Here is a 19,013-nt window from a genome sequence, read left to right as displayed (position 1 = left end):
CTGGATGGTGCAAGATCGAATTAAATTGGTATTCTGACAAATTGTTTAAGTGCAATTCAAGAAAAAGTAACAGACACCTCTGTAAGTGACAAGAGTCTGTGCGGGGGAAGTGCGTGCTTGGGACACCAGGGGATGTAGTATGACCAAAGGTCATGAGGGTGGGAATAATCATGTCATAGATGTGACGCAGAACCTTATAGTCTACTTTTACTAGCGCGACAAAACCAATGGAAAACGACTGACCGTAGTAGTATTGTACTATTTCTGTAGCGATAATACCTACGATGCCGGAGTTAGGAACCTAAACTAAATATCGACAGCTGGAATCACCTACTAAAAATGGCATCATACAACTGCAATTCTCGACAGACAACATTAGAGAAGAATTAATATTTTCTATCGCTTTTATGACTTACAATGCGGTTACAAGACTTCCTATTACATTTAACATTTTAAGAGTAATCTGTTTTATCTTCACTTGTAGGATCTTCTGGTAGACCAAACCATAGAAAAAGTGTCTTTCTGTGCTCCAGATAGAAATTTTGACCGCGCATTCTCTTACATATGTCGTGATGGAACAACGAGGAGATGGATCTGTCATTGCTTTATGGCTGTTAAAGACACGGTCTGTTCTTCGAAACTATTTATGCTTTCTTTATTTTGGCCTTATTTACCCTAGGGTTTTTGTGTCAAATTGTCGTTAAAGCACGTAAATAGCTGTGTCCAAAGATTTCTGAGATCTAGCGTCTGTTTTACACTACCGTTCTGGGGTTTCGTCTGTGGTTACATGAAGCTTTTATGTTCTTATTGATGGCAAGAATAGCACAGTCTGCAGTGCTATTGTTACCGGTACCTTGATGGACTCTATTAAAGTCAATCAGGACCATCAGTGTCTATTTGGATTAGTCGGAGAATGAATGCATCACATCGGGCATGGCTCCGTTATATACGGGGCCAAAATGCCAGTGTGAACGAAACCGAATAGCCTTAGGTTCCGTTCACAATAGCGTTAATTGTCTACCACGACCATAAAGGACACATACAACATCCGAAAGTAGAGACTAAAAACCTGCTTGTTCCCGATCTTTGCCCTGTTTAAACAAGGCAACGATCAGCCGATGAACGAGCAAACGGTCATTCATCGGCTGATCTGCTCGTTTGTGTCCAATATAATTTCGCTAGTCAACAGCACATTTTCTTGTGTAAACTGGGAGATGTTCTGCCGACATGATAGAAATGTATGGGGGGGGATGATCAATTGTAGTGAAGATCACTTGTCCCCGTACATAACCGATCATTGCACCTTGTGAATGGAGCAAACGAGCGCCAATCAACAAGCGGTCTAGCTAATCGTCGCTCGTTTTCACGACTCACGTCGGGCTATGTAAAAAGACCTTAAGAAGATGAGGTGTCAAAAGCTTTATATTGGAGGAAATTACTTGACTGATTTGTACACCGTTTTATAGTTTTTATATCCACATAATCTACATAAAATAGTGATTTAATTTTTTTAATCCATTGCTTTACTTACTGCTTTACTACTGTACTGATCCGGAGTTATAGTCTGTTTTAGGGTGCCGTCACGCGGCAGATTTTGGAAAATCTGTTCCATTCAAGTAAATGTGGTTGTTTCTGCAGCAGGTGCATCAGATGAATGGAACAGATTTTCAGTCCTAGAAAATTTCTGCAACAAAATCTGCCACATGTGACTGCACCCTTAAAGCTCATTCACATTCAGTGCTGCATGCACAGTTCTGGAAACCTATGAGCTAGTGTGTACACGGTCTTGTATTCTAAAAGGTGGTTGACCATGCATCAGAAAGTAGAAGTAAAGAAACTCTCCCATAGTGCAGGGCAGCACGGAGTTGGATCTTCAATAAGCTGTTGGATAGTTTTGCGTTTCTATGCAGTCCCATTGATTTTGAATGTTTATTCCAATCACGATGCAATTGTAGTTGATCAGAATGGACACCTCAGTTCAGCTTTTATACTAAAGGGGTTTTCCAAGTTATTTAAATAATTGGCCAAAGTGGAAGGGATGAAAAAAAAGAGCCATTACTCAACTCACGGATCCCCGTCGTTCCTTTCCTTCCCGCTGCTCTGTTTTGACATAGTTGCAGCAATGACGTGCCCGTATACCCACGTGATCGCTGCAGCCAATCACTGGTCTCTGTGGGTATACGGCACAGGACCGCTGAGGCCAGTGCTTGGCTGCAGCGATCACTAGGGTATACAGGCACATCATCGCTGCAGCTATGTCCAAAACACAGCGGCGGGAAGGAATGGAGCGGCGGCGCTGGAGCAACGGGGATCCATGAGTTGAGCAATGGCTCTTATGTGTTTTTTTGTTTTTTTTTTGGTTTGCATCCCTCCTACCGTGGCCTGTTTTGTTTTTTTTTTGTTTTTTTATAACTTGGAAAACCCCTTTTGATGCCTTTTTTATATTTCAATTGCTCTATTATAATGTTTTCTTATCATTTCTCTTATGGTTGTCAGGCCACCTGTATAAATTTCATCCAATGAGGCGGCTTTTATGTAGCTTTGGAAAGGTGTCGCTAATTTTAATATTCTTTGCATACCATGGTTAAAGATGATTACTTAGTTTTTTTTATGTCTTACAAATGACAGGGTGAGAGACTGAGTCATGCTGTTGGTTGTGCCTTTGCTGCCTGCCTGGAGAGAAAGCAGAAACGTGAAAAGGAGTGCGGCGTTACTGCCACCTTTGATGCCAGCAGAACGACATTTACAAGGGAGGGCTCATTTAGAGTAACCACTGCTACAGAACAGGTGGAGAGGGAAGAAGTTATGAAGCAGATACAAGATTCCAAGAAAGGTGCCCTTAATTTTTCAAACCATGGTCAGTTTTTTTCAGATCGGTCTTATTTAACGTGTTTCTGTCTTAAGAGTATTTTCAGCAAGTAGTGAAATAATTCTATAGATTTGTTCATTTTGAGCTTATTTTTAACTTAAGCACCGTTGCAAAAATGGCTGCCATAACAAACCGTAAAAAAGCAAATATCTTCACAAGTGTGGGGGAGGGGGGACAAGATTGACAAACTTTGGCTATCATTTAATTTTCATATATAAACTCCTCCTGTAAGCCCATCGGTGTGCTCTTTGGTTGCCATGGCAGCCAGGGCCAAACAAAGGCCTCCAGGTCTGCCATGGATCGAAACCTATTTGGCCCCGCCTAAGAAATGAGGAAAAACCCTTTACTTTTGAACACCTGGCGGGCATGGCAAAAGATCAGAAATCAATTTCATCTCTCACCTTTACGGTCTCTTCACCTGCTGTTGATATGTTGATTGTTATATTGATATGTTATATATTATATATATTTATATATATATATTAGTTGATATGTAACCCTGATTTCTGGATGGTAATCCTCATGGCGTTTTTTGTAGATGGTATGTAATGGGACACTTTATCCATATATTGGAAAAAAGGATGCTGACGGAGTTGCGGTCAAAATTGACCGATTAACCCCTTCCACTATTTACAGGCTAAAAGCTATATCACAACAGTTCTAATGCGACTACCGGACCGGTAATGGAACCTGTATCTTTTACAATGCTTCTCTAGGCGTAACGTACTTAAAGGACAAATAACGAGGAACTATCAGTTCTTACACCAGCCCATGGATTATGCTATATCTCAAACGCCGTTAACAAAATGGCAGATTGTTGACCAATCTCTTATTTACCCAGTCATTTTGAGGGCTTTAGAACAAGCTCATAAATTTCTTCCCTCGGCCCGCTTCTTAGAAATGAGACTCAAAATAGCGCACAGATCCTATTTAAATCCACTGGTGGGCCATAGAATAGGTTTATACCCCACCTATCAATGTTTTAAATGTCACTCAATGGAGGCCAACCTTCATCATTGCCTCTGGGTCTGCCCTAACATTCCGATTATTTTTTTTTTGGTCCTGTATTCGATCTTATACATCTCAAAACCTAAGACCCTATACTCCTAACATGACACTATGGGCAGTTTTTTGCTACTTAGACCCAGACACACACATGTTCCCATGGAGCATATAAACTACTACACTATGTGGCAGCGGCGGGTGTGAAAGCCATCTTACAAACTTGGTTACACGACCAGGCCCCACCATTTAAACTATTTCTTGACAAACTCTCAGATTTGTTTAAGATGGATTGGATGGAGACATCCCTTCATATAGAATTCCATGTCGAACATTTGTTTGCCACATGGGAAACCTTTATATCATTGCTTCCACAGAGAATTCGAACAGATATCAAAGATTGTTTTCAACACACTATCTGGTTTCAAGAACAAATACTTTTAGGAAACACACCAATGTAAATGAACAGGATTCTGGAATTATTTAGGTGTTGGTGGGAGTCGTGCGCCCAGTTATGCGTTCTTTTCCCTCAAACACCCTCGCAGCTTTCACAATGGCGTGGATGGGGATGGGCGGTTGGTTGGTCCCCTTCCCACCTCTTTGTCCGTGGCTAAATTAAGTTTTTTATTTTAAGTGGGAATAGCGATCATGTTTTCTTCTTGTGGATGTTATTGCTAAAATGAGATATATCGTTTTTTCATGACACGGTACATAATCCTGTTTGTTCCCTCCCCCTTTTCCGCCCCCCCCCTCCCTTGATAACTTTGTGCGATATCTTGATTTGTTGAACTGCTCATTGTAATATTTATAGCACACATATTGGAGTAATGGTACCCATAACATACTTCTGAGTATTGTCGTGTCCCCCCCCCCCCCCTCCCTTCTTCTTTTTCCCCCTTCTTTTCTTTTTTTTCTGTAACCCAAATTTGAAAATGTTTTAATAAAAATAATTTTGGGGGAAAAAAATATTAGAAATTGTATCCTGGTCGAGAGAATGAAGAAAACCGGTTGTTTTTTTGTTTGGTTTGGTTTTTGTTCCCCCTTCTTTACTAGGATACAATCTGTTGCATAGCCCAAAAGGTCAAGACAATATGAACAATCTGTTTTCGTTTTCCGTATTTAGTTATTGATTCTGAACCAAAACCTGTAATTCCCGCTGCTACCACAACTGCCACAGTGATTTTGACGACTGCCCCAGCCCTGCCATCCTCACCAACTTCTGAGCTCTATGGGCTCCAGGACAGTAAAGATGGAAACAACCCTCACATGATCCCACGTAGACATGCACCGGTGGAACAACTGGCAAGACAAGGCTCTTTTAGGGGGTTTCCTGCACTCAGCCAAAAGATGTCTCCTTTTAAACGCCAGCTTTCTCTAAGAATTAATGAACTGCCTTCAACTGTGCAGAGGAAGTCAGATTTCCAAATTACCAACCCAGGTAAGATCATTGAAGGTTGTCCTATACTTTACATATGGGCCACAATAAGGCCACTTTCATAGAGGAAAGGGCAATTGTATTACAAGAACATCTAGTGTCAGAATCCTATGAATTTTTATTCTTGAAGTTTGTTTTATGATCATATCTCTGTAAAAATATTTTCCCTAGTGTCTTTGCCATATAAATAAAATTTGTTTCCTATTGTATTGTATTTGTTTTTTTAAATTTCAACCTGTTTTTGAATTCTTTTGTATTACAGTTCCTGAGATAGAAGGAGAGACAGACAGCATTAGCGCCTTGTGCTCCCAGATTACCAATACTTTTAGCGCGCCACCCGAAGACCCATTTATGTCTGCACCCATGCCCAAACCCACCACACCACAGTCTCCACCATTTGAAGGTCTGTACTGGATAAGCTTTGCATTAACTATGGCAATTTATTTATGTGTTAAAGGCTTCTTTGTGTTAATATAATTAATCATCTGGTCATACTACTAATCATACCTTGCGGAAAATATAGAATATCGTACTCATTTACATTATCTGTTATATACTTTAAAAGACTATAGCACAGATTATACACCAATCGGCAATAACCTTTAGAACCACTGACAGGTGAAGTGAATAACATTGATTATCTGGTTACAATGGCGCCTGTCATGGGGTGGGATATATTGGGCAGTAAGTGACCAGTCAGTTCTTGAAGTTGATGAGTTGGAAGAAGTAAAATGGACAAGTGTCGGAGAATCTCCAAAACGGCAGATCTTGTGGGGTGTTCCCACGGCGCAGTAGTTAGTACCTACTAAAAGTGGTCCAAGGAAGGACAATCGGTGTACTGGCAACAGGGAAATGGGTGCCCAAGACTCATTGATGGGCTAGTCTTCGCCTCCCACGTGCAACTGATCCAATCCCACAGAATAGCTATTGTAGCACAAATTGCTGAAAAAGTTAATGCTGGATGTTATTGAAGGGTGTCAGAACACCCAGTGCACCGTGTAGCCGCAGACAGGTCAGAGTTCCCGCGCTGACCCCTGTCCACCGCTGAAAGCACCTGCAATGGGCACGTAAGAATCAAAACTAAACCATGGAGCAATGGCAGAAGGTGGCCTGGTCTGATGAATCATGTTTTTTCTTTTACACCCCGTGAACGGCCAGATGTGTTACCTGGGGAAGAGATAGCACCAGGATGCACTGTGGGAGGAAGACAAACCGGTGGAGGCACTGTGATGTTCACGAATGGTTTGAAGAATATGACAGAATGTTTAGGCCTATTTCACACACAGTATTTTGCTGGAAGTAAAAAATCTTCCTCGAAATTCCTCCAGATATTTTGAGGAAGATTTTGACCTGCCTTGCTTTTTGACGCAGCTTCTGCTGCGTTTTTCACCCACGGCCATTGAGGACCGCAGGTAATAAAAAAAAACGCCTCCGCCTTCCATTGAAATCAACGCGAGGCAATTTTTAGAGCGGATTGCGACGCGGTTTCCGAGCCAAAATCCGTGCCAAAAAACTCAGTGTGAACTGGGCCTTAAGGTGTTGAATTGAGCTCTAAATTCCTTAGATCTCAATTGGATCAATCATCTGTGGAATTTGCCGGAAAAACAAGTCCAAACCATGAAGGTTCTACCTTACAATACAGAACTTAAAGAATCTGCTGCTAATGTCTGAGTGCCAGATACGACAGGACACCGTTCAAGTTCTTGTAGAGTCCATGCCTAGATGGGTTGTTTTGTTGGCATGAGTGGAAACATACACAATATTAGGCAGGTGGTGTTATTACTGAACAGTGTATATAGTTCTATTTAGGCCTGGGCGAGTTTGCTAAAAAAAAAAGAATCTAGATTATTTTTTTTTTTCCACCCTATGGTCGATTTTTGATTTGAATCTCAATTTTGTTGTTTTTGTTAAATAAACTAAAAAAAATAAGACAAGTCTTGGTGGCAGGGAGGTGCTGCTAGTGACAGCGAGTCGCACGGTGTGGGGGAAAGATCTTGTTGGCTAGAGGTGCGCCGTCGGGTACAGTGAGGCACCTGGGGCATAGAGATCTGCCATCGGGCCTCAAGGGACTATGTTGGCAGGGAGGTGTCTGGCAGGTAGGGAGTCATTACCAGGGCTGCAAGGCACATGGTGGGTGGAAAGGCACTTGGAGGGTGGGTGAGCTACATCAGGGGCAGCGAGGTGACTATAGGGATGATGAGACAGCAGCAGAGGTACCTGGAGGTGAAGGATGAAAAAAATATGGAGGAAGATCGCCATTTAAACGCTATGTAAACCTTTGAAAGGCATTTTTTTTTAAATCTATATTAAAAGTCAGTTTGATTAGTGCAACTTTATAATAGTTTTTATTAAAAAATTGTTTTACTATTTGAGACACAGCTTTTCTGTGTTCTCTATGCAGCGGAGCCGTATCTAGCGCTAAATCCCATCAGGTTTGTGTTACTGACGAGTTCAGTCAAAGCGGGTCGACAATCAGGACCCACCTGTAATCTATTATGAGTTTAGATGTGATAGATTACAGGTGGATCCTGTGTGTCAGAGACACTGAACTTGTCAGGTCCGCGGGACTGACCGATTTAACTCATAGCGAACGATACAGCTGCTCTGTATACATCATACAGAGCAGCTGTATCTCAAAGCAAAAATATTCTTAATTAAAAAAAAGTAATTAGAAAGTTGCACCAATCAAACTGACTGAACTTTTTATTTAAAAAAAATGCCTTTCATGGGTGTACAAGCTAACCTGAGGCTAACGTATGCTGGTAGCAGGAAGAGCAAAGTATTAGGAGGTGAGGTGTAACAGGGATGCAGTGAGGGTACTGATTTATGTGTGTGTCGATGCACACAAACATGCTAAAAAAGACCATTATTTTAGCTAACTTGGTGCTCTAAAGAACAACTCATATAGCCACTCAAAGCCAGTGAAAAGGCTAAAAGAATTAGCCCTGCCTCCCATTCTCTTATATACAACTAGCCAGACTGCCCTCTCCAACCCTGCCCACCAATCTCCGTTTACCCCCCCCCCCCCCCCCCATGCCCTCGGCTGGCAGCCTATGACTTCATAAGCTGCCAGACATTAGAAGAGTAATAGCTGCAGTACTGACATGCCGGGCCAGTACTACAGATCATTACGGTCTGGAAGCCACAGGAGGTGGGAGGAAACAGGAGATGGCATACAGCATGTAACCATGCTCTCTCCACACTCACAAGTAAACGTAAGAAGAGTGCGACGAGGCGGCAGGGCAGTGACGAGGTGGTAGGGCACAGCTTAGTTTTGTAGCTTGGCCCGATGGCGCCATTATTAAATCGATTCAACGATTCTGTCTAAACAGAATAGTCTGAGTCCTCAAAGGTTGAACTTGATTGGTCATGTGTCTTTTTTAAACTGTAATATAATGGGGGAAAAATGCCTGTGGTGGACACAAATGTGAAATCAGACTTTTAATGTGCTTTTGCTGTATAATTTACCAATAATACTATAAGGCGGGATTCACACGACCGGGTCGCGTCCGAGCCCGAGTGCCGGCCGGTAAAATCGGCCATTCTGCCCGGCCGGTTTGCATAAAGTTATGCATCCGTGCCGGGCCGGGCAGATCCGGACAGTGACATCATCGGCAACTCCTGAAGGGGAATCCCCATGTGTTCGGGGATTCCGCTTCTGGAGTTTCCCCTGATGTCACTGCCCAGATATGGACAGAGACATCAAGCGCTCTGTCCAGGAGCGGAATCCCCGAACACACGGGGATTCCGCTCCTTCAAGGAGCTAAGTGCGGCTAGCACATAGCAGAGCGGGGAGATACCTCCCCGCTCTGCTATAGTGGCGTCGCTACAGTAGTAGCAGCCGCAGCAGCTGCTGCTACTACTACTACTAGCGGTGCCATCGAAGGTGTCGCCGAGCCAGGGTGCTTTTAACAAGCAGGAGAAGGGAGCCAGCGCAGCGCTCCCTTCCACCTGCTGTACACCCCGGCCCTGCCACACCGTGTACAGCGATGCCATTCGTCAGAATGGCATCAACTCCTCCTCCTCACATGCACTCTGCGCTGTGAGGAGGAGGAGATAGAGCGCAAGAGCCGGAAAACCCGGCCATCACTCGGGACACATCCCGGTGATGGCCGGGTATTACCCGGCCCCATAGACTTCTATGGGAGCCGGGCGGCCGGGTACCCGGGCGAAAATAGAGCATGTCCTATTTTTTGACGGGCGGTTTTCCCGGCCGTCAAAAAATCGGCCGTGTGAATAGCCCCATTAGGAGTCTATTATTCCTAATGCAGCCGGGTGCCGGCCGATTTATGAACGGCCGGCACCCGGCCGGGAAACCCTGCCGTGTGAATGAGGCCTTACACACAAAGCTTTTACTGTGTTAACACACGGTCTTTCCAGAATTGTATACTAAATGTAGCTGTTTTTGTAAATGTTTCTGCTATGTGCATGCCCTTGCATGAACTAACCTCTTCGTTGTCATGTTTCAGTGAATGGCACTGCCCCTGCATTCACACTGCCTGCTGCTAAGCCTGCGCAAGTCTCTGTGGCTCCCGCAGCGGCACCTGTTCGTGAGACCAATCCATGGGCAAATGCTCCTACAGCATCTGCCCAACAACTTGCTAGCACCGGAGCACCGCCTGTGGCCACTGTTGTTGGTAAGACCACATTCGATGGAAAGTCCTGCATGGTCTCGTTCGCATGGCTTCATATTTCTTACCAAATACAGGAACAGTTTTCCTACTTCACTCTGCAGGGATCAGTTCCCATCTTTGTCTCTATGTTCTATCTGCATATTTCTTGCCATAGCATTCTGCGTAAACCAGTCCTAAGGCAGAGTAACTATACCTGTTACCTGCGATGTCTTCATTTTGGGCATAGTGAACCCCTGTATGTGATTTTAAACATACCCACAATCATCATCTGTTTTGTTCTGTTATGATGAGGTGGTGGCAAAAGTTTGCCATTTCCCCCAAACACAGGTTTCATGACGGAAACCCCACACCTATTAGCGGTATGATGGGCTCATACCATATATAAGGTGTCATGTATGTTTTGCGTTTATTTTGGAAATATCCACTCTGACATAGGCAGGAACATAGACTGTGAACATAGCATACGTGTTTAAAAGACTATCTGGGTGTACTTGTAGATCATAGACTAAATAACAGCATGCAATGTCAATCAGCTGCTTCCAAGGCCAGCAAGATATTGTCGTGTGTTAAGAGGCATGGACTCGCGGGACAGGGATGTAATATTACCACTTTACAGAGCATTAGTGAGGCCTCATCTAGACTATGCAGTTCAGTTCTGGGCTCCAGTTCATAGAAAGGATGCCCTGGAGTTGGAAAAAATACAAAGAAGAGCAACGAAGCTAATAAGGGGCATGGAGAATCTAAGTTATGAGGAAAGATTAAAAGAACTAAAGCTTTTTAGCCTTGAAAAAAGACGATTAATGTTCACACGGAGTATTTTGGGGGAGGAATATCTGCCTCAAAATTCCGTTTGGAACTTTGAGGCAGATATTCCTCTCCCTGCACGCCGTTTTTTGCGCCATTTATCGCGCCGTTTTTCGCCCGCGGCCATTGAGCGCCGCGGGCATAAAACAGCGAGAAATACGCTTTCTCTTGCCTCCCATTGAAGTCAATGGGAGGTCAGAGGCGGAAGCGCCCGAAGATAGGGCATGTCGCTTCTTTTTCCCGCGAGGCAGTTTTACTGCTCGCAGGAAAAAGACGCCGACGCCTCCCATTGAAATCAATGGGAGGCGTTCTCGGGCCGTTTTTGCCGAGTTTTGCGACGCGGTTTCCGCGTCAAAAAACTCGGCAAAATACCCCGTGTGAACATTAAGGGGGGACATGATTAACTTCTATAAATATATTAATGGCACATACAAAAAATATGGTGAAAACCCGTTCCATGTAAAACCCCCTCAAAAGACAAGGGGGCACTCGCTCCGTCTGGAGAAAAAAAGGTTCAACCTGCAGAGGCCACAAACCTTCATTACTGTGAGAACTGTCAATCTATGTAATAGTCACCGCAGGAGCCGTCACAGCAGGGACAGCTTTAAAAAAGGTTTAGATCATTTCTTAGAACGAAAAAATATCAGCTCCTATGTCAACGTATAAAATTTTTGTTTCATCCCTTCCCTTTCTCCCATCCCTTGGTTGAACTTGATGGACATGTGTTTTTTTTTTTCAACTGTACTAACTATGTAACTATGTTAAGAGTTGAAAATTAAAATTTTCATATTAAAAAATCAGATCAAAATCATTTTTATTTTTCTTTCACCCTCAGGGCCTGAGTTTGTATCTACACCAACTGTAGTCATGTCTAATCACAAGCGGACTCCCTCAGAGGCAGACCGTTGGCTTGAAGAGGTGTCCAAAACTGTTAAGGCTCAGCAAAGACAATCCCCTGTCCCTGCTCCAGTCATTCAAGCGCCACCTCTGCTGAAGCCTGTTGTTTCTGCTGCACCAAATCCTCCTCTGCCTTACCAAACAAACACTTTCATTGCTCCACCAACTGTGCCAGTTGCTATAGTCTCCGCTATACCACCTGCATTTAGGTCTGTGCAGCAGCCTTACCCAGTAGCGAATGGAATGAGCTACCCGGCACCTAGCGTCCCAGTTGTTGGTATTACACCTTCGCAGATGGTTGCTAATGTCTTCGGAGCTGCGGGGCACCCACAAGTCTATCAACCGAAGCCGTCACCGGGTCTGGTCAAACAACAGACATTCCCAACCTATGAGACAAATAGCGCCGCCAGCAGTCCATTCTTCAAACCATCTCCCCAGCAACAAAATGGTTCCGTGGCATTTAATGGAGTAGACAACAGTAGTTGGGATTTGGGTGCCAAGCACCAACAAGGGCTGACTTCACCCGCTGCTATAGACCCTTTTGAAGCCCAGTGGGCTGCTTTGGAAAGCAAATCAAAAGCTCGAGGTAACCCTTCCCCAACTAATCCTTTCTCCAGTGACCTCCAGAAGACATTTGAAATAGAACTTTAAAGTGGCAATGGACATGGGTCTACAAAGTGGGGAACTTGTATATCAATTCTTTTTCTCATAAAATCTCTATATGATACGTTAGATATGGACCAATGAGGGACATGGAAGTTGCAATGTTCACCAAAAACAGAAAAGAAAAACCTATATTATACGGAAACCATGGGATATTATCAGTGTTCTTCACATTTTTCGCCGGCTTCCCTCGCAAGGCAAATCAGAGAAGATTCTGCTCTGTGGTCATGGGATTAAAGATGAAACGATGGACCTTTTTTTTCATTTGAATTAAAAACAAAGAAACGTGGCTACATCCCGGAGATATGACTCTCTGCAAAGAAAAATAGTAGTGCCTGAGCTTCCAAATTAATATAAGAAGAAAATATATATGTACATAAACAGATCTAGGGTGTTATATGGCAGATGTTATACCCAATGCTGCCAGTTGCGTGGGGGGCTGCAGTGCACTTCACAGCTCTGAATTGAAGCCCCCTACTGGCAGCTTGGGGAATTAAGCCAAAATCTTTATTTTTATGCAGATATTTTAAATAGTTTTGGGTTAATTAATGGTTGTATAAGTTTGTAAGTAATCTTGCCAAAGGTTAAAATGAAAGGATGGTTCAGTTGCTAGTAATGTATATAAGATTTGATTTAGCTGCTAATACTTATTTGAAAGAAAAAAACAAACCAAACTGGACCGCCTGTGGTTTTATCTTCATGCAGTACGTCACCTTCAGCTGTAAAGTAGCCATTGCATAAACAATCACAAAAATATCTATTGTACTATTAGAAACACATTAAAGAACAGTATTTGCGTGGTGTAAAATCCATTGCAGAAAGCGTCTCATTTTTTTTAAAAAAAATTTTCCCCCATAATACAATATTGCCTAATATAATATATGTGTATCTATATAAATGTTTCCTTTGACAAACTGCTGGTCTTTTGTTTTATATGTATGTTTTATATATTTTATATATTAATATATATGTTTTCTCATATATATATTAATATATACAGTTTAGAGTTTTAATACCACTATTATGCACAGTGTATCTATTTACTTATACAGCCTTTTTTTTATGTTCTTTGACTTTATTCACTATTTCCGTGTTCCTCTTTTTGTTCATTGCTTCTTGTATACCTCAATTCACAGAGATCTATCTTTATCTGTAAGTTGGTCTTACAGTCATATGTGTATATTTGTACCAATTTACTTTTAACAGAATAAACATTGGTGGTGGAATTCATTACTTTCTCTTATTTTGCTTCTTTCTGTGTCACCTTATAATAACCTCAGTATCGTTAATATTTACAATTTTAATTTTTTTGCCACAGAATACCGGCTTAATCTTTCTTGTGTGTTTTGTAATTTTTCGCTCAGATTTGCTCCACACAGCCTACATTTTTATTCATTAGAAGTATAGAAAGGTGAGTGGTTTATTTTACATACTTTTCATGGAAAATCATTGAGTTAAAATTGCATGAAGGTGGCTGTAAGTGCAAAGCGCTCTATATAGTACCTTAACAATCTCCACATTGTCTTCTGTCAAATGCATTGGCTTTGAATATTAGGCCACTTTTCTAGGGCCGTGTCATGTTTGCGCTTCTAATTTCTCAAGTGAGAGACTAAAAAAAGGATCCCCTTACACCGGCAGACAAATTGTCCATAACGGACGCCAGAAAGATGATCCAGCATGTCGCCTGTAGCTGGAAGCCCTGCATTTACATGTTACAACAATCCTGTGGTACTTTGTTACATGTGCCCGTCACCTCCTCTGCCCTGCCCCCACTACAATAGACAGGCAGATGTCCGTTTGTCAGCAATACATCCACACGTGTAAACTATATATGATACTAAAAGATGCGATCGATGACAAACCAGTTAGAGCTCTTCCACTCGTAACGGAATTGCTGCATATTTTCCGTTCGGAATTGCGGATGGAAAATACGCACTGGAATACAGTAGCAGCAATTTGGGTGAGATTTAACAAAGGTCATCCACACACTGCGGAAAAAATTCAGTCCGCAAATTCACCTTCGGTACGTGATTTCAGTTCCCGCAGCACGTCAATTATTGCTGCAGAAAGTGGACTGATCTCCTGCGTTTTCCTGCTGTACTATTTCATTTGCTGTGGAAATTCTTACAGGGGGTGGAAATGACATCACAGGAAAAAGAAATCTCACCATCACACAGCCCTCGAAAAAAAAACGCACCAAAAATTATGCACGATTTTCCACAGTAAAAAACGTATGAAATGGTGCAGATTGTCTGCTAGATGATGCGTAAATGCTGTGGGAATTTTCTGCAGCAAATCCGTTACGTGTTGACTTAAATATGTACCCTGCATATTATGAACTTTTTTATTTTATAATAAACAGACATTTTTTTTATGGAATAATTTTTAAGATTTAGTGTTTTTAATTTTTGTGCACAATATTTTTGTTTTTCGTGGGCAATAGAAGTGCTAAATTAGCATTCCACTGCTTGTCACCTTTCAAAAAGTTATGATGATGTGTGAGTAATTGTTTTAGTTAGTACTAAAATTAGTTCTAATGAAGCAATTTCTTAAATGAACCCTACCTATGTTTTATAGACTATAAGGGGGGCCTTAGGCCCTGTTTGGTGACAAAAAATGTCCGAAATCGCCCCCCATTGATTTTAGCGGGAGGCAGGGTTTTTGTTTTTTTTCCCAGGCAGCTTTTAGCTGCTCGCGGGGATAAAAAGCGGCGTTTCCTTTCTTGCCACGGTTTCCGTCTCTCACACCCAATTGAAATCAATGGAAGGCAGTAAAACCACGCGGCGCTAGTTTTATTGTGGCGTTTGTCTGCGGTCCTTTCATTAGCCTCAATGGCCGCAGGCGAAGAACGCTGTGAAAACCACGGCAAAAGAGAGCAGGCAGGTCAGAATCTGCCTCAAAACTCCTGAAGGAATTCTAAGGCAGATTTGTTTCTGCCTGCAAAAAAAACCTGTGTGAACAGGGCCTTAGGGTGCAGTCACATGCGGCAGATTTTGTTGTAGAAATTTCTTCGACAAAGTCTGTTTCATTCATCGGAATTCTACTTTCATAAATCCATACACCTGTTGCAGAAACAACCACGTTCAGTTGCATAGAATTCTGGAACAAAATGTGCACATGTGAATCCACCTGTAGGATTGGCTCCCACATAGCGTGAATGCTGCAGAATTAAAAAAATTGAATTATGTGCGGAAATTCCGCAGCATTTACAGTAGCAGCAAAGTGAATGAGATTTAAGAAAATCTCAGGCACCCGCTGCGGTGCGACTTTCAATTCCACAGCATGTCAATTTGTGCTGCGGGTTGAGTGCGGGGATGCTGCGTGTTTGGCCCATAGACTTCAAGAGGTGGCATAAATTCTGCAACAGATTTGTAGCCAGCGGAAACTCAATGAAAACCGATGGAAATCCACAGGTGCATATACTTGTTATAATCAATGTTGAGCACTAAGGCCGGGTTCCCACGTAGCGTAAATACTGCAGAATTTCGCAATTAAATTCTGCGCAGAAATTCCGTAGCATTTACAGTAGCAGAAAAGTGGATGAGATTTAAAAAATCTCATGTCTATGATCCTGGAAGAAAATGCAGCCTAATAAATTGACTTTCGGTGCGGAATTTAAATCCGCAGCATGTCAATTTATGCTACGTTATCGTTGCTTTTCTGTTGCGGGTTTTCCCCGTTGAATTCAATGGGGATGCAAAACCTGCAACAGAAAGCCAAGTGTTGCGACTTACAACTCAGGGGAAAAAATAAATAAAATCATACTTACCCCAAACTTTCTCCTTGTCCAGTCTGGCCTCCTGAGATGATCATGCATCCCGTGTGACCGCTGCACGTCACATGGCCTGCAATGTCATCCAGGGAGGCCGGACTGCAGGCAGAGAAAGGGGAGGGGGGTAAGTAGGAGTGGATTTTTTTTCTGCAGTGGAAAAACCACAGCGTTACCGCAGCAATATGTGCAGCAAAAACACACTATTTGCTGCAGATTTCTGCGACCGATTTATTTACTTTTTTGAGATTCTGCTGCAGATTATTGTTGCAGAAATTCTGCAGCGTTTGGGAGATCAGCCTTCTAGTCAACTACTCTGAATCTAGATTTGGTCAAATGTATTTATTCTCTATCCATCCATAGGGCTGGCTACATTGTATTCCAGTTTCACCCGTTTTGTGTATTCTAACTCACCGATGCCTTGCCAAAACAGGGCTATTTGGAGGTTGCTTATCGCTGATCCCACCAAACAATTGACATACCATTTATCTGAACGGATTGGGCATGTTTATGGTAGAATTTGGGGAAATGGCGATTGGCGAAACAGGTTTTATGCGGCCAGGGCTCTAAAGTGACATGGCATAGCCCGGGAGTTGCAGTAAAATTGTGGATGACCATGCCGTGACCTCAGTGTTTCCCTATGGATAAAACGCTGCAAGCACCAATTGCTGCCTTCACGTGGTCAGGTACTTTGCAAAGGTGGCTTGCGACTTTGTTTCCCAATAAGGAAGCATTATATGATTTTGAGCTACGCTGTGGAGCTCTAACCTTGGTCCGAATAAGAGGTCTACAATGGTTTTAGCCACTGCGGTGTCTGTTGAGAGCTTAGATTTATCATCACCACAGCATTCTGTAAACTCAATGCTTCAGAAGGATCATTGCCCAGATCATATTTTCCACACCCACTGAGCTGAAATCTGGAAAATACCGTAGTAAATCCCCCTACCTTTTAGTAATGGCTATAAAGTCAACAAATAACATCTGCCATATCTGTATTACATGTTCTACTCTTGACAGTAAAAGTACTGAAAAATAGAACATTTCTTGACACATAGAAACTGCCAACAAGCAGGGAAGCTGCTGCTGCTGATCAGATTTATTTCCATTCTAATTATGGGTTGATCTGTTTTTCTTCAAAATGAGTATATGCCTTCGATGTGTGTGCTACATAATAGGGGCATGTTCTTGACCTAAAATCCATATAAGAACTCTTGGACTGAATTCAAACACTGCAGCGTATTGATTACAGGTCAGCATGCATGTCTAAGTAAATATGTGCCGTTGTTAATGTCATGACCTCCTGTATTTGATGCAGATTATACTATAAAACTATTGCGCTTGGCATGTGTGTGTGTGTTGTCTTCCACTGTATCCCAAAATTGTTGCAATAGATGCCAAGGTACAGTAAACCCGAGTGAGTGGAAAAGAAAAATGGAGTTCACGAGATGACCTCATCAAAGCTGCACCAATATTCAGGTACAATGTGGTACAATATTTGTGTCAACTGAAGCCTCCTCCTCCAAGCCAGGGGTCTCAAACTCGGCTGGGTAAGTGGGCCACATATAGAAAAAATTTGACGGGCTGCATAACTTTCAAATTTGATAAATGACAAAATTATTGTTAATTAATTAGTTATTTGAACTACAATAACACTATATTACTATAATAATAGCGCTAGGTTTAAACTTACCGGAAATTTGCGAGATTTCTCCACGTGCTTATTTCAACAATCCAGTTTTACAGTTTGTGTCGCTAAATGCAGTCCGGCGGGTCAGTTGGCATCGTTTGGCAGACACACAAATGTCAAAATTAGGCAGCCCCTTTTTAGATCGTGCCACACAGTGCCCTCTGTAGATGATGCCACAGTGCCCTCTGTAGATGCTGCCACCGTGCCCTCTGTAGATGCTGCCACCGTGCCCTCTGTAGATGATGCCACCGTGCCCTCTGTAGATGATGCCACCGTGCCCTCTGTAGATGATGCCACCGTGCCCTCTGTAGATGATGCCACCGTGCCCTCTGTAGATGATGCCACCGTGCCCTCTGTAGATGATGCCACCGTGCCCTCTGTAGATGATGCCACCGTGCCCTCTGTAGATGATGCCACCGTGCCCTCTGTAGATGATGCCACCGTGCCCTCTGTAGATGATGCCACCGTGCCCTCTGTAGATGATGCCACCGTGCCCTCTGTAGATGATGCCACCGTGCCCTCTGTAGATGATGCCACCGTGCCCTCTGTAGATGATGCCACCGTGCCCTCTGTAGATGATGCCACCGTGCCCTCTGTAGATGATGCCACCGTGCCCTCTGTAGATGATGCCACCGTGCCCTCTGTAGATGATGCCACCGTGCCCTCTGTAGATGCTGCCACACACGCCCCTTGTAGATGCTGCCACACACGCCCCTTGTAGATGGCACCATTGGGGCTCCCTCTAGGAGTGGAATCCCCAACCAGAGCGTTGCTGACACTTTGGCCAGGGATTCCTCTGCTGGAGGAGCCCCTGATGTCACTGTTCATACACAGTGACGTCAGGGGATCCTCCTGGACCGGAATGTGATGTCAGGGGCAACCCCAGAGCCGGTGTCCCAGAGCGGAGCACTAGTATAGGCTCTGCACCGGCACTCTGGGTAAGCAACTGACATCAGTGTCCAGATATGGACAGTGATGTCAGGGGCTTGCCGAGAGCTGGAGTCCCGGAGCAGAGCCACTTCTAGCACCCTGCCTGCGATTCCAGCTCTGCTCCTGACATCACTGTTTATATATGGACAGAGATGTCAGGGGCAAACCCAGAGCTGGAGTCTCGGGCAGAGCGCTACTAGCGCTCCTACTGGGACTACAGCTGTGCTCCTGACATCACTGTCCAGCTCTGGGGAAGCCCTAGACATCGCTGTTCATATGTGGATAGCGATGTCAGGTGATTCCAGAGTCCCGGAGCAGAGCCT

At 43.3% G+C, this 19,013-nt stretch overlaps 1 protein-coding gene across 7 annotated transcripts in view; it reads left to right on the top strand.

Moving 5' to 3' along the window:
• The window catches only part of NUMB (NUMB endocytic adaptor protein), a 109,926-nt gene extending 96,392 nt beyond the window's left edge, over positions 1–13,534 (top strand). For 4 of the 7 annotated variants that reach the window (XM_075844545.1, XM_075844543.1, XM_075844548.1 and 1 more), the window contains 6 exons: positions 485–625; positions 2,629–2,857; positions 4,995–5,309; positions 5,569–5,709; positions 9,776–9,943; positions 11,580–13,534. In XM_075844545.1, the coding sequence (XP_075700660.1) occupies positions 485–625; positions 2,629–2,857; positions 4,995–5,309; positions 5,569–5,709; positions 9,776–9,943; positions 11,580–12,292 (1,707 nt within the window). In that variant the 3' untranslated portion in view covers positions 12,293–13,534. The remainder of the gene's footprint in view (positions 1–484; positions 626–2,628; positions 2,858–4,994; positions 5,310–5,568; positions 5,710–9,775; positions 9,944–11,579) is intronic. The other 3 variants (XM_075844546.1, XM_075844549.1, XM_075844550.1) reach the window with 2 other exon arrangements.
• Positions 13,535–19,013: the final 5,479 nt, after the last annotated feature.

This window comes from Rhinoderma darwinii, chromosome 12, assembly GCF_050947455.1.
Source record: "Rhinoderma darwinii isolate aRhiDar2 chromosome 12, aRhiDar2.hap1, whole genome shotgun sequence".
Taxonomy (NCBI): Eukaryota; Metazoa; Chordata; class Amphibia; order Anura; family Rhinodermatidae; genus Rhinoderma; species Rhinoderma darwinii.
This window is presented reverse-complemented; position numbering and strand designations above follow the sequence as displayed.